The sequence below is a fragment of the Etheostoma cragini genome, chromosome 14, assembly GCF_013103735.1.
Source record: "Etheostoma cragini isolate CJK2018 chromosome 14, CSU_Ecrag_1.0, whole genome shotgun sequence".
Lineage (NCBI taxonomy): Eukaryota > Metazoa > Chordata > Actinopteri > Perciformes > Percidae > Etheostoma > Etheostoma cragini.
The window spans coordinates 7,164,169-7,178,122 of record NC_048420.1 but is presented as its reverse complement, the minus strand read 5'-3'; the positions used below and the strand labels follow the sequence as shown (position 1 = coordinate 7,178,122).

Here is a 13,954-nt window from a genome sequence, read left to right as displayed (position 1 = left end):
GAGAAAGAGAGAGAGAGAGAAAGAGAGAGAGAGTAGACTGGCTCTGAAAATTAGAAAACCTGTTTACCTACAAAAGAAAAATTCTGAGAGGCTTAATGTGAAATCAGATTAATAAGGACAAGAAAAGAAAAGAATTCCCACAGGAAAAGCAAACAACTTATGAAAATGGCTTTTTTATACTAAAAAGGTGTCTAAAGTAGCCACCAGTAGCCACCATTGTTAGAGTGTGAATAGAATATGTAAGAAAAAAGAGAATACTTAAAAAATAGTTTAGTTTATTGTGAATAAAATGACAAACAAAATGAGCGGGTCTCTGTGTTGTTTGTGTCACCATTAGCACCCGTACATGCATGACGACCCACATATACAGCATGAGTTTGGAGTGTTGTGATATATATTTGTGCTGACTGGATTTTTATTACGTTTTAGACCGCTTTGCAGATTTGACAGAATACAAAGAACAAAGAGTTCTAACTTGTTCCTGAGCTTTCAATAGTGTCACACAATCTTCATCAGCTATGGAACTGTTTACATGTGAGCCTCCTGGCTGTGGTTTCAACCATTGCACATTTGGGACTTAGTAGTAGTTTCTCAAAACAATCAAAATTCAAGGAGCACTTTCCTGGTTTTTGTGAAGATTTTGACTGCATCCTAGACAGTGTCTTGCTCTGGGGATGTTTTATACGGTAGAAAACGAGTGAATATTACATCTTAAAGATGGATACAATTGGTTTTAGATGATGAGAAATGCTGAATTTAAGCAAAACTGAACAGGGTAACTTTTTAAGTCTCCATAAGGTGGGCATAAAAAAGGAGCTCACTAAAAAAGTCATCAAAACTGGATGTCTTTAAGCTACATTTTAGCTTTAATGTAACATTCAAAGCATCGACTTTGGATTAAAGCTTATGTCTGTGCAGGACTATATAAATAACTTTATGGACAAACTACGAGGAATTCTACATGATGTTGAAATACTTAATGTCGAAACTCCACCCAAGTCCCTTTTGATTACACGCTGATTATTATTAAATCTCTAGCAATCACAGGTTAGTGAGGCGTTGGAGTTTAACAGGATTTTATAGCTTTGGTGCACGTATTGATTTACCTCATATAATATTAATTGTGGCGAAGCTTGAGTTGCTGCATCAGTCTTGGTTGGAGGTGAATCAGTGTATCAATGCCTCTTGGTCACATGCTAACAGAAGCACACACTCACACACACAGACACACACACATGCATTCCTCAGAGATTTAGCCAGTAATCCCCCCTGGAATCTCAATCTCAAGTTTGTTTCCTAATTACATACAAGAACAGTGTCAGCTTCGATCAAATGTGTGATTAGCCTTATTGTAAGGTGAGTTCATGTCCCATGCACCCTGTATAAAGCACACTGGCAACTTGGTAGTTTTTTTCAATTTCCTTTGCTATTTTGACCTCTGGATGCATGTCTAGCATATCCTCTCTTTGTGTCTGTCTCCAGGGTTTGATTGGAGCAAAGGGGGATCGAGGTCCTATTGGACGCCCTGGGCCAAAGGCAAGTGTATAAACCTCCACCTGAAAGGATGATTAGAACAAATGCACCATTATAATGCTATTCTGTGGAAAACCTGTATCTCAGACATCAATATGTATCACCATGTGGTGGCATTGCTTGAATAAAATGTTCATATTTCAAGAGGGTCGGTTTTATAATAAAAAAGAGGGTCATGTTCACATTATCTTGTCATAACACTAAATCCTAAGCTTACAGGATAAATGCTCACATATTTATTTAAATAGTCATACATTAAACATATATAATTCTCATTTATTTGTGAAAGGTCCTAGCCTATCATTATTGTAGTTAAATTGCTGTTTTCTGCAGGGTCAACCTGGACCAAGTGGCGAACCTGGACCTCCTGTAAGTAAACTATTTATTAGCTCTTCCCTTTTTGGAACAATAAAGTAGGTATGATGAGTGAATTGTTTGGTTATTTTTTAATTCAAATGTTATACTGTGTGTGGTGTGAGAAGAACTCAGATCCTCTACTTAATTAAAAATACTCCAGAACAAATACAAGTTCTATATTCAAGCTCGACTAAAAGTACAAAAGTGTTATCAAAAATTTCAAAAGAAAAGTAGTATTTGAGTGATATGTTATTAATGTAAAGTAAGTCTGTCACATTATTAAATTATTACTGATGTCTCAATGCATGAGTAGCTTTTCTACTGTTGAAGCTGGTTGAGGTGAAGCTAGTTTTAACTAGTTTATATACAGTTAGTTCAGTCCAGTGGTTCCCAACCTGGGGGTCAGGTCACAGGATGATAAGAAGAAGAAAACAACACTCTGCAATACAACGTTGTACAAATCTTTGCTTTTCTGGCAGATATGGATCATTTTGCCTTTTTGTGGCCCTGAAGATTTAACATTTATCTAAAAAACAATAATTTAAGAAGTTAAGACTAGAATCGTTTTAAACATTTAAAACATGACAAGCAGCTCAAACAAGACACTGATTTTTTGTAAGAGGTTACATGCCAAAAAGGTTGGGAATCACATGTTTAATCTGTATTGAACAGTATTTTATAGGCTTGTTTGTAAAGAAAATATCAGATAAATCTAAGGAGTAAATAGTGCAGTATTTCCATCTGAAATGAGGAGAAGTGGCATAAAATGGAAATACTTGAGTAAAGTACAAATACCTCAAAATTGTACTGTTTAGGTAGGTATAGGTGGGATTCTTTTTGATTAGATTTTATCTCATAGGGCTGTCATGATATTTATGAAGTTATGAGTTATGACAGGTTGAATTAGGTATTGTTTAAAGCCTTGTCAGTTTCCAAACAAACATATTGTAACCCAGCTGGTCTTCTAAGGCAACCTCCTGAGTCCCTTTTTGTTCATGCCTGAATGCCTGACCAGCTGTGCCCCCTTTGGGGTTTAATGTACCCAGATGTGACATATGCCTTCTACAGCTGACATGGGACAGTCCCTAATATGGAATAACGCTGCTATCAATTATATCATCAAATGTGACTCCTGACTTTATCATCTCCAGTGAATGCAAACTAATCAAGGTACCGGCACACCACCTGCAACACAGTCCAATACCACTAGGTGATGCTCAGTGTCCATCTATTAGACATCATCCAATACAGTCAGTTTAAGTTGAATCCTTTGTTTAGCATTAACAGGCTGTGCTGTCTGGGGGCTGTGCTCGTACAGCCAGCTGCACGCTGCACAGACCGGAGACTCTGCCCTGCGGGCTGCTCTTTCTCCAAGAAGACTAACTTACTTAATCACTTTGTTTATAATTACTTCCTAGCGAAAGACACAGCGAACATATACTGATAGTGTTCTGCATCTTTGTTCTTCTTGAGTACTGTTTACACTGCACTCTGACACTGTACACAAGCATCACTAAAGTACTGCTGCCATTATTAATTGGCTTTCACAAACGGTAATTGATTCGTTGACGGATTGGTTCCACTTGTTTCGGAGTAGTCTAACCCTTTGTCCTTTCTGTCCACGCAGGGAGCCGGCCTTCCAGGACTAGCTGTAAGTAGCTTGTACGGTAAACAGTAACACAGTTATGCCTTCATCACTTTTGTTTTGAAGGGTTTGCTGCAACGTGTATGCATTGTTCCTTCTTGCTCCCTGTGTCTCTCTGTCTAGGGCGCTGCAGGGCCAGTTGGTCTTCCAGGTGAAATTGGACCAACTGGACCAAAGGTAGGACACTAGCTTTAGTTTATTATACTGCCTTCAGGATTTAAAAATATCTCATAGACATCTTTACATGTATAAACAACCAGAACCCTTACATGCTTATTCACAGCTTCTGTCCCTTTGCTTTGTTTAGGGTATCTTGGGACCATCTGGACCCCCAGGACTTCCCGGACCTCCTGGCAAGCCAGTAAGTGTCCACAATGAAAAATCTTATCCATCTGTCACTTCTCTGAAATGAATGGAAAAAATACGATGCTGGTGGTTAAATGCCTTTGGCAAACCCGAGAGTGCTATTGAGTTCCATGTTGTTGTTTTGTCCACCCTCTGTATGTCCAAGCTCACAACCTATTTTGGGTACATTAAAATGACTGTCCATGCGCCCTAGTTGTCTTACCTGCATATAGTGCCATCACACCTCTCTACAGCTCACTGTTTATGTTTTGAAACTCAACACAGTTGGCTTTGGTAGAAAAAGTAGGGTAGGAGTTACCATCAGCAACAACAGCAATATTAAAACACTGATATAAAAACTCAAGAGGTAATCAAATCTGAAAAACATATTTTGGCTATAGTCTTTTTTTAAATGTATTCTTTACATAAATAACTAAACCTTTTTGATAATGATCCCTTATTTTTAGGGGTTCTTTTGTGCCGTGTTGAACATTCTAACTATTTATTTCATATCGGAAGAGTTTTTTTCTGTGAGATTGGTGACATCAGCTGTGAAAAGAGTGAGAGAGCTCAATGCTCATTGGGCTCAATCAAGCATATGGTTATATCAATTTAATTGCAGGTAACTTATATAAGTGGAAAAGTAAAGCAAAGACATGGCATCTACTAACCCTATTTTGAAGTGTACTGTTCTGTAAAACCAGCAGCAATAAACATGCTACTGTATAATAACAAAGCACCTAGCAAAGCTCACTGCTGCTTGTTCAGGTCCCAACAGACAACAATAGGTGAGATCCAATAAACAGTTTGGAGCGGTACACTTTCAAGTCTATTTTCCAACGTTGTGTGTAGTCTTCTGTGGGCGTCTCTGAGTGGTTCTAAGGATCGGGTGTGTCTCCATTCAGAGAAATCTTCCCAGCCCAGGAGAGTGTATTTGTTTAGCTTTACTGCTGTCCTTGGGTAAATAAACCCCCATTAGATCAGTGGGCTGTGGCATCTTACTGTAGCAGGAAGACATCAGCAGCCCCAGTACAGATACTTTACTTCCTAACTCATTCTATAAATCAAGAGAAGGAAAGATGGAGGGGGAAATAGATGGACAAAGAGAGAGAGAGAGAGAGAGCTGACTCAGCTCATGGGAGTAGAGGCAACTGTGACCAGGTGACTTTTTTTCCTCCATCTTCCTCTCTCATCTTTCTGTGCATCTAGGGTCCTCCAGGGAAGTTCATCGGTGGAGAAGAGGGAAGTGCCGACTTCCAGGTAAGATCTAGCAACATCCCCTTCCTTACAAATATATTTTGACAGAACTTAACTTTTCATAATCCATCTGTTTCCTTTGCTCGACTACAGTGTCCTCTTAACTGTCCAGCAGGACAAAAAGGGCCCCAGGGACTGCAAGGAGTCAAGGTGATTAGTTTGTTTTCAAGTATTAAGTATAGTTTTTTTTCAGCATCAACAATTATGTTAGGTTACAAAATTGTGACACTCTACTGACTGACTGATTGTTGCTCTCTAGGGACACAAAGGACGTGCTGGGGTTCTCGGAGAGCCTGGTAGCATAGGAAAATTGGTAAGCTGCACAATCTCTGCTAGAACAGATACACACATGAAATCAAACACCCATACATGCCGCACACTCACCCAGCATTCAGGATCAGCAGAAGTGAGGATTAGTTCTAATGAACCACCCAGAGGCACATGACTGGCACTGATCTGGCTTCGATTAGTCAGGCCTGGCCTCGGCCCTGCAGTCGTCATGCAGAGAGCCAGATGAAAGGGGTGGTGAAGAGCCAGGTACATGAAGGGAGGATGAGAGAGAGTCAGGGTTCATGCAGCCCTCTCACCTCGCTGTACTAAGCACAGCTAATGAGCATACAGTCAGCTCCAAGGGAGTGAATAGCCAGGCCCCAGGAATTAGCCTCTGATCTTCCCACACAAGGAGCCCGAGACACTCAAAACACTCGACGCACCATGTTAGCGCTCCTCCAAGTCAGACCAGTATTTTAGAAGACTTGCCTTGGCTCAAGGTTGCACTGTGTTGCTGCTCTCTCTTTTCTTCTTCTTAAAGACAGCCAGTACAAGCTGTTTACATCCACACTAGCTGTTGACCTAAAACACTATACGGTACAAAAAAAGTTTTCTCCGCTAAATTACTAATTTCTAAATTACTGATAACTATGTAGTGCCAACGACCATTAGATTGATGAGCAAGACCATCATCTCATTTATCTTCAGACTGGGAAATAAAACTAGAACATGCTAACTGGCTGATCGCCCGCGCTTTGTTTTTGATTTATTTTACTGGCATGGTGCTGGACGGCCATGGTATGCTAATGTTGGAAGACCAATGAGTTTAACTAAAAACATAATTTTTTAAATCAGTTAAGTTCACTTTCTTGCTAAAAGTTAAATGAGAATATTGTTGCTTCTCGCATTCTTTACATTAGCTGGAGCCAGGCTTAGCTGAGCTTAGCTTGAAGACTGGGGCAGGGGTTCAACAATTTCCCCCTAAAGCTCACTAACAAGTACACAAACAGAAATGTAAAAACCACAAGTTGTTGCTGTTACTATTTTTATTCTACTTTCTATTCTACTATTTCTTCCTGGAGTCTTTACTGGTTGTTTGGCTAGTTTAAAATAAAAACACGTCTTCAGGAAGTCACTCTGGCCTGGCCAAACATTTGCAGCACGTACCATCCAAAATAACCACAACTTGTCATTTATAAGAGTTAATTAGTGAGCTTTAGAAGTCTTGGTAGGCGTATGTTGTTGTTTATGTTGTTGTTTTTTTTACTTTGGCCAGAGCCAAGTTAGTTGTTACTCCTTGCTTCCGTTATTGATGCTAATCTAAGCTAATCGCCACCAGTTTCTAGCTCCATACTTAAGAAACAGACATGAGATATCTGGATTTTCTGGAGTTTCTCGGGTCAAACTCTGTGGAAATGTAGCCAAAATCAAGAGTGCAGCACAGAAAGATAACTAATTAGCCTGTTTTTTCCCCTTTCCTCCACTAGGGTCCCAAGGGAGAAGTGGGCATCTCTGGGGAACAGGGAATCCCAGGACCTCCGGTATGCTCAGAATTCTACTTGTTGTAGTCTCTTGGCTAAGTTTAAAAACATAGGCTAATGTTGCTTTTTCAAATGGTACTATCTTGATTTAACAGAACATAGTAGGATTTGTCTGGTCCTGGTCTCTGTCTCACCCCTCTGTTTTCCTGCTTCCTTCTAAGGGTCCAATGGGTCTGAGGGGTTATCCAGGAATGATGGGTCCTAAAGGGGAAGCAGTGAGTACCACTATTTCTTTCTCCTATTTTTCACAGTCACATCTTACTTTTTTGTCCTCTTTCTTTTTTTGGGTACAAGGCTGTTCTCATTCTTTTTAGATGAGCACCAAGGAGGCACAGCCAGACCTGCGCCCACTATGCAAACATCATCCATTACCAGCAATGGGGACATATGGAAATGATGCTAACACAAATCTCTCCCCTCCTCTAATGAGTTGGGGTTGTCTAGGTCCATGGTGCCCCATCTGTAGTTAATGATCCGCTGTAGCCATCCGTCTTACTGTTAACATTAGCCGTGTTAGCCAAGTTAGCGGCCCGGCTTAGTGCCAAAGCAAGAGTGGCTGGCTCTCTGTAGCTCCTATTAGTGAAGTGAGTTAAGTGCTAATTACCCCTTTATCACGATGAATAGTAGGCTAGCGTGACTTAGCATCCTCCCTGATCTGACGTGATTGATGGCCATTTTGTTTTCCCATAGGGGCCTCGTGGTTACAAGGGCATCAACGGACCTGTAGGAATTCCTGGACCTCCTGTAAGAACAGACACACACGCACACACACACAAACACACACACACACTCACACAAACACAGAGACGTGACTACTCATTTTAAAACAGGAATCCACAGTACACCTGAGCTACTCTAAAGTCTCTCTCTGTTGTTTGCAGGGTGAGGAGGGACCTAAGGGACCACCCGGAGAGGCAGGGGACAAGGGAGACAAGGTAGGTGACTCTCCCGGTGTTCTCCCTTGAAGTTTATTGTCAAAGCAAGATTTTTTTTTAAAACATTTCTCAGAACTTGAATGGGAGCATTGATCCTGACGTGCATTGGGAATACACTGACGCGGCTGGTTTGATTATCTTCTGCAGGGCAGCCAAGGTATCCAGGGCCCACAGGGTGCAGTTGGCAAAAAGGGAGAGAATGTGAGTGAATGCACTTTTGTTTGTGCACTACACAGTTGCAGTGGTGTTTAGAGAGTGTACCAAATCAACTCGTCTGATTCATCCGCCTGCTTTTTCAGGGTCTGCCAGGAATTGATGGAAAAGATGGCACACCTGGTATTCCTGGCATCAAGGTAAGGGATGCCAGCTGCTATAAGGATGAGTAACGTCAATTGCAGTAAAAGATGGCAATTTAATCTTCTTCTGTTCTCTTTTCCTACAGGGCAGCCCTGGCCAGGCTGGGAGGCCTGGTCCGCCTGGTCCTCAGGGAACAGCGGTGAGTGATCCTTCAGTGTAGTTGGGGGGGGATGTGTTTATCTGAGGATTGTTTAGCAATGCCACTTCGGGAACATGCAAATACGGCTGTCTGTAAGGGCTTATTGTCAGACCACGTATGGGGTCAATCTGTTCTCCTGCTCCATTCAACAAAGGCACAACACAGACAGGGGAACCAGCGTGAAACTGCCTGTACATTTGGGTGTGTTTTGCTTTCTGGGCACACATCCAGGTAACAGTGACCCTGTGACCCATAATGTTTTAGAATTTAAACCACCTTGAAATAGCATTCTCCCTCCCACCGCGAGTGATTTATCACAATCAGTCCAGTGTGTGTGTGTGTGTGTGTGTGTGTGTGTGTCATTCTGACTAAAGGGTAATGGAGCGTGAGATGCTTACTTTGCTGTGTGGTCATTGCAGTGACACTAACACTGCTGCAGACTCAACCAGTATAACTTACCCTGCGTTATGCCCTACTGTTACACACACACACACACACACACACACTCACACACACAGAAACGCAACCTGCTGAAGATATATGCCAGTAGCCAACACTGCAGCTCAGACTATTTTTTATTGCTAATCGGGATCAGGCATCAACATTAATACCTAACCATCACCAGCACCCACGTCTAATATCCACATTCAGTACAGTGCCATTTTGAGGTTTATTGTCTGTATTTTAAACAAACTGTACACCACAGTTGTTTTTAGCGATTTTCAGTTTTGTTAATTCTGTCCGCAGGGATTACCTGGCAGCCCAGGGTCCAAAGGTGGACCTGGAGCAAAGGTAAGCCTTTTCATATGCCATGTTGTATTGAACTTTTAATTTTTTTAATTTTAAAGAATTTTCGAATTTTTTGTACTTTGCAAATATACACCTCTTCTCTTATCATCTGTCGTCTCTTGTTAGGGCGAGCCTGGACCTAGGGGTCACATTGGCATGTCTGGTGCCCCCGGACCTTTGGTAACACATACACACAAAATTAGGATTTGTATCAGGTATCAGAAGTATGCTCTTATACCGCGCAGGAGGATGAATAATTGTACTTTAACTACATTCTCCTAGGGTGAGCCTGGTCTTCCTGGTCTGGCTGGTATGGAAGGAGTCCCTGGACCCAAGGTACAAATCCAGGATTATCACATTAAAACAATTTAAAAACTGCTACTTGGAATGCATACTGATCTTACCTGATTTCTGCAGGGGGACAGAGGCCAGCGGGGGGAAGTTGGTCCACAGGGAATAATTGGCAAGGCTGTAAGTGGCTCCTTTTCATTTCTTTAAACTTTAAACAACTGCAGCTGTACTTTCCTTTTTACATTCTCCTGTCTCTTTACAGGGAAGCAAAGGAGAGAGAGGACCAATCGGTGTTCCAGGGGCCCAGGGTCTCAGTGGAACCAAAGGAGACAAGGTCTGTGCATGTGTGCATGAACAAGTACATACATTGCTTTGGAAAACATGTCCATCATTGACTACATTCAATCCCACTTCATAATGATTGACTTACCCAGACCTATCCATTGGGGGCAGTGTTTACCCATGAATGAAAGTCAAACCAATCCACAGTAAATCACTGAGTGAGGCAAGCAATATAAATAAGCAATATAAATGATAATCTGAGCATCCTCATCTTCCATGTTTTAGAGATGAGACAACATCTTTCTTACTTTGTGATCTGTGGTGTCACTGGTTTGAATCAATATTTACTTCTTAGTATTATTATTTTTGTGTGTGTGTGTGAGGATAATATCTAGATTTAACCACATTTACATGTACTCAAAACCATCTTTCTTTCCAGGGCTTCCAAGGAAAAGTCGGGTCAAAGGGAGACGATGTGAGTAGCAGTTTATAAACCGGATTACCAGAAAACTTATATTTGTATTTCAGCTCCAATGCTGACAAGTGTATCTTTCGATCATCCTTCTCTCTTTCTCTCTCTCTCCCCATCCCACCCCCATAATTTTCTCTCTGTTGCTTTTAGGGTGACCCCGGTGTTGAGGGATTGGCTGGCGAGAAAGGTGAAAAGGTAAGAATAACTACTGCATAACCTGTAGCTGTCTCAAAACCTTGTATTCTAAAGAACCACAACAGTCTCTGAATCTACGAAATACTACAACTTGCCGGCTTTAGATAAGAAAAAGGCATCAAAGCAAAGCAAAGTAATGTAGCAGTAGTAAATTTTCTGTAGCAGAAAAGACGAAGTTAAGACGAAGAGGAGGTCTGTTTTAGAATGGGCATAATAGTCCAGATGGCAAATGAGCTATTTACATGACAGTGAAGCAATGATGCACGTTGGCTCTGTGAAGCAGCATTTTTAGACATTCATTTACAATAATCATTCTTAAATGGTTGCTCAGTGAGCCTCTCTGAGGTGGAAATTATAGATGGCAGTGATGGACGTGGAAATGACAAAGTCTCTTATGTTTGCTGTGACAGGGTTTGTCTGGTGAACCCGGGCCCAAAGGACAGGTGAGTTTGTGCTGTGTGGAAATCTAATTTCCTTATTTTTCATTTTTTACCGCCATAAATCCATTCTTCCGTAACGCTTGTCTCTTCGCAGCAAGGAATTAGGGGTGATCCAGGACACAATGGGCCTACTGGAGACTCTGGTAAACCTGGAGACATGGGACCCCCAGGACTTCCCGGTCCTAGGGGACTCAATGGAGAGCGAGGAGTACCCGGCATGCCAGGCATTCAGGGATCACTAGTAAGTCCAGCTCACTCTATAGCATGGGGAAAAACCGGACTGATAATTAATGGTGCACCAGTTGCCGTCTCTTTTCCGATGCTCAGTCTCTTCTTCTCTCCAGGGACGCGATGCATCTGACCAGCATATCATTGAAGTGGTGTTGAAGATGTTGCAGGGTGAGCGCCTAGACTCTTAGATTCACCTTTGATGTCCATACGGGAGATTAGATTAGCTAATTTCCCAAAGCTCCTTTCATCTCCTGAGCAATCAGTCGCGCATCATCAAAGCCACTTCAATCAGAAAGTATGATGATGCTGTTCTGTTACAGAGAAGCTAGCAGCGGTGGCGGTGAGCGCCAAGAGGGCTGTGCTTGGTGGAGCCGGTGTGATGGGACCTCCCGGGCCCCCTGGCCCCCCAGGATCACCTGGTCCTCAGGGGCCACATGGCTTACCTGGAGCCCGTGGCGTTCCTGGCATCATTGGAGGACCTGGACAGATTGGAAACACAGGACTTAAAGGTAGGCAGTAGAGCATCACTCTATGTATACATGATGACTACACAGTAGGGCCGCACAATATATTGACTTTTTTAGCATCATCACAATATCAACATGCGCAATAAACACATCACAAAAGTCTGCAATATATCGCGAAAGACACTCCGAGATCTTGGTGTTAGTTGAAAGAAAATATCAGTAGTAACACTGCACGTTAAAATGTAACTGTCATTCTTCTTTTAGTGGTGACAGAACTGACTACACTTTATTATCTGCTTGTGTATCCCAAGTGATATCCTTAGCACAATATTCAACAACATTATTGCATATTGCATGTTTTCCTCATATGGTGGAGCCCTAACATTAACATCTGAGCCCATCCATTTTTACCTTCCATAGGAAAAAGAGGAGCAAAGGGAGATAGAGGAGATCCCGGTAAACCCCACCCAGGACCTCCAGGACCCCCAGGAATACAAGGTGAGAGCTGGAGTCCCTCCAAACTGAGAAACAGGTTCATGCACATACATCAGATGTAATACTGACCAAAAGTTCAGAAGAGTTAGGGTGCAATAAGAAACTGAAGAACAACAGGAGAGGCTTTTCAGAGGCATTTGAAGAGCATCATTAACTCCAGTCATTTAACAGATGTTCTTGAATGAGGATGTAATAGGATGGCAACAGGAAACACTAATTCAAATAGTAGAAAACACACTCCCACTACTCCAGAGTGAGGTTTAGAGAGATTTTCTCAACATTAACTTTAGTGTACTAAGTCATCCTGACCCTGGGATTCAGTTCTCATCCCTTCTTAAACCCTTACCCTCCACAGGTCCTCCTGGCGTCGACGGTGTGGCTCGGGACGGTAGGCACGGTGAGAGAGGACCTCAGGGATCAGCTGGAGAGGCCGGTCGTCCCGGTAAGGCGGGACCGGTAGGTCTCCCAGGCTTTTGCGAGGCGGCGATGTGTCTGGCTGCGTCGGCGTACACCTCCCCGAGGCTACAGGAGGCGGGAACAATCAAAGGACCCAATGTTTAGAGACCTGCCTCCCCGTCAGCAGCTCACAACCCACGAGAGAGAGAGAGAAAGAGAGAGAGAGAGAGAGAGAAAGAGAGAGAGAAAGAGAGAGAAAAAACACGCTTCTCTGTAGGACAACATCGAGAACGAGGGGTTGGGGACAATAATAGTGACTGGATGTATAGCGCCCCCCTACTCAAACTGACAACCTGAAGTTTTGACTGCTGGGACATACTCTGATCTTAATCCTCTGCATCACCATGACAACAGCAGCTCACAGCCACCCACATCCTTCTGAATTCTTTAGTGTTTTGGATGATGCCAGTGTCAGCCCCATCTAAATACCCCAGCCCTGTTCCTGCAGTGGAAGAGGAACAGTTTGAGATGGCATCTCCTCGTCTCCCATCGCCACCACAGCACCGAGGAGCTGAGAGGAGCTGGAAACCAAGCGTGCTGAAAGGGGCCGTTCTGTTACACCTTGGTCACTTTAAACGGTTTTACACATGCAATATTTTTTTAAGACGTGTTGTGAAGTTTAAGTTCTCTTTTGACGTCGCAGCCGATGCCTTAAGTGTATGAAAAGGACCAATAAATGATTAAAATTGACACTCTGTACTGTACTGTATTGTAAAATGTAGTATCTTCATCTGTAAGCTTTAATGAAATCCCTGATTCGCCTCATGTGGACACTTCATTGCCCCTCTCCCCTCCTTATCCCCCGCTTTCTCCCTAAGCCTCATTTTAGAAACTAACGACTAGCTTGATCTTGTCCTCTTGTTGCCTGGCAACAGCATATCCCAATGGGCACTCCCATCTCCCACAATGCAGTGCTGTAAATCTTTGTAAATGTGTGTTGATTATTATGTAGAGAAAAAGGAATGGGTTACGATATGCACCAACAGAAATAACGACTTTTACTGAAGACGAATCAGCCCGAATGTGCTCCCTATGCCACTGTCAACCTTCCACAGGGTGCCAGCTATTTAATGACTGATTTATTTTCATCAACAAGCTATTTATTGTTCTTTATATACTCTTCTGTAAAGCGTTTTTTTTTTCTGGCTGTTCAGGTCAACCCAAACCAATAAAGAGGAACCTTTTATAAAATGGAATGCTCTTCTGTATCATGTTGGGAATGGAAACATGTCTCATTAGTTTTTCTGTTTGAGCTCTTTTTCTTCTCATTTATCCTTTTCCAAATCTTCAGCGGTACCAAGTCATGTATGTAAATAAACTCCCATGTTTCCGAAGCTGCAGATGCTCAGCTTTTGTTAAAATTCTTACACTTCCATACTGTACTAGACTATACAGAATTATATTCACATGTCCACATGATGGGTTGGATAACAACGACAGGGAAGAAACGGACATCA

General features: G+C 42.3%; 1 protein-coding gene across 1 annotated transcript in view; it reads left to right on the top strand.

Annotated features, from left to right (window-relative positions):
* The window catches only part of col9a2 (procollagen, type IX, alpha 2), a 16,119-nt gene extending 2,430 nt beyond the window's left edge, over positions 1 to 13,689 (top strand). Inside the window, exons 5-32 of the mRNA XM_034892041.1 lie at positions 1,483 to 1,536; positions 1,867 to 1,902; positions 3,518 to 3,541; positions 3,659 to 3,712; positions 3,843 to 3,896; positions 5,090 to 5,140; positions 5,231 to 5,287; positions 5,397 to 5,450; positions 6,895 to 6,948; positions 7,110 to 7,163; positions 7,639 to 7,692; positions 7,830 to 7,883; positions 8,031 to 8,084; positions 8,183 to 8,236; positions 8,326 to 8,379; positions 9,127 to 9,171; positions 9,295 to 9,348; positions 9,451 to 9,504; positions 9,586 to 9,639; positions 9,722 to 9,793; positions 10,181 to 10,216; positions 10,364 to 10,408; positions 10,819 to 10,851; positions 10,943 to 11,089; positions 11,193 to 11,247; positions 11,400 to 11,588; positions 11,967 to 12,044; positions 12,397 to 13,689. Of these exons, the coding sequence (XP_034747932.1) occupies positions 1,483 to 1,536; positions 1,867 to 1,902; positions 3,518 to 3,541; positions 3,659 to 3,712; positions 3,843 to 3,896; positions 5,090 to 5,140; positions 5,231 to 5,287; positions 5,397 to 5,450; positions 6,895 to 6,948; positions 7,110 to 7,163; positions 7,639 to 7,692; positions 7,830 to 7,883; positions 8,031 to 8,084; positions 8,183 to 8,236; positions 8,326 to 8,379; positions 9,127 to 9,171; positions 9,295 to 9,348; positions 9,451 to 9,504; positions 9,586 to 9,639; positions 9,722 to 9,793; positions 10,181 to 10,216; positions 10,364 to 10,408; positions 10,819 to 10,851; positions 10,943 to 11,089; positions 11,193 to 11,247; positions 11,400 to 11,588; positions 11,967 to 12,044; positions 12,397 to 12,602 (1,830 nt within the window). The 3' untranslated portion in view covers positions 12,603 to 13,689. The remainder of the gene's footprint in view (positions 1 to 1,482; positions 1,537 to 1,866; positions 1,903 to 3,517; positions 3,542 to 3,658; positions 3,713 to 3,842; positions 3,897 to 5,089; positions 5,141 to 5,230; positions 5,288 to 5,396; positions 5,451 to 6,894; positions 6,949 to 7,109; positions 7,164 to 7,638; positions 7,693 to 7,829; positions 7,884 to 8,030; positions 8,085 to 8,182; positions 8,237 to 8,325; positions 8,380 to 9,126; positions 9,172 to 9,294; positions 9,349 to 9,450; positions 9,505 to 9,585; positions 9,640 to 9,721; positions 9,794 to 10,180; positions 10,217 to 10,363; positions 10,409 to 10,818; positions 10,852 to 10,942; positions 11,090 to 11,192; positions 11,248 to 11,399; positions 11,589 to 11,966; positions 12,045 to 12,396) is intronic.
* The last annotated feature ends 265 nt before the right edge of the window (positions 13,690 to 13,954 follow it).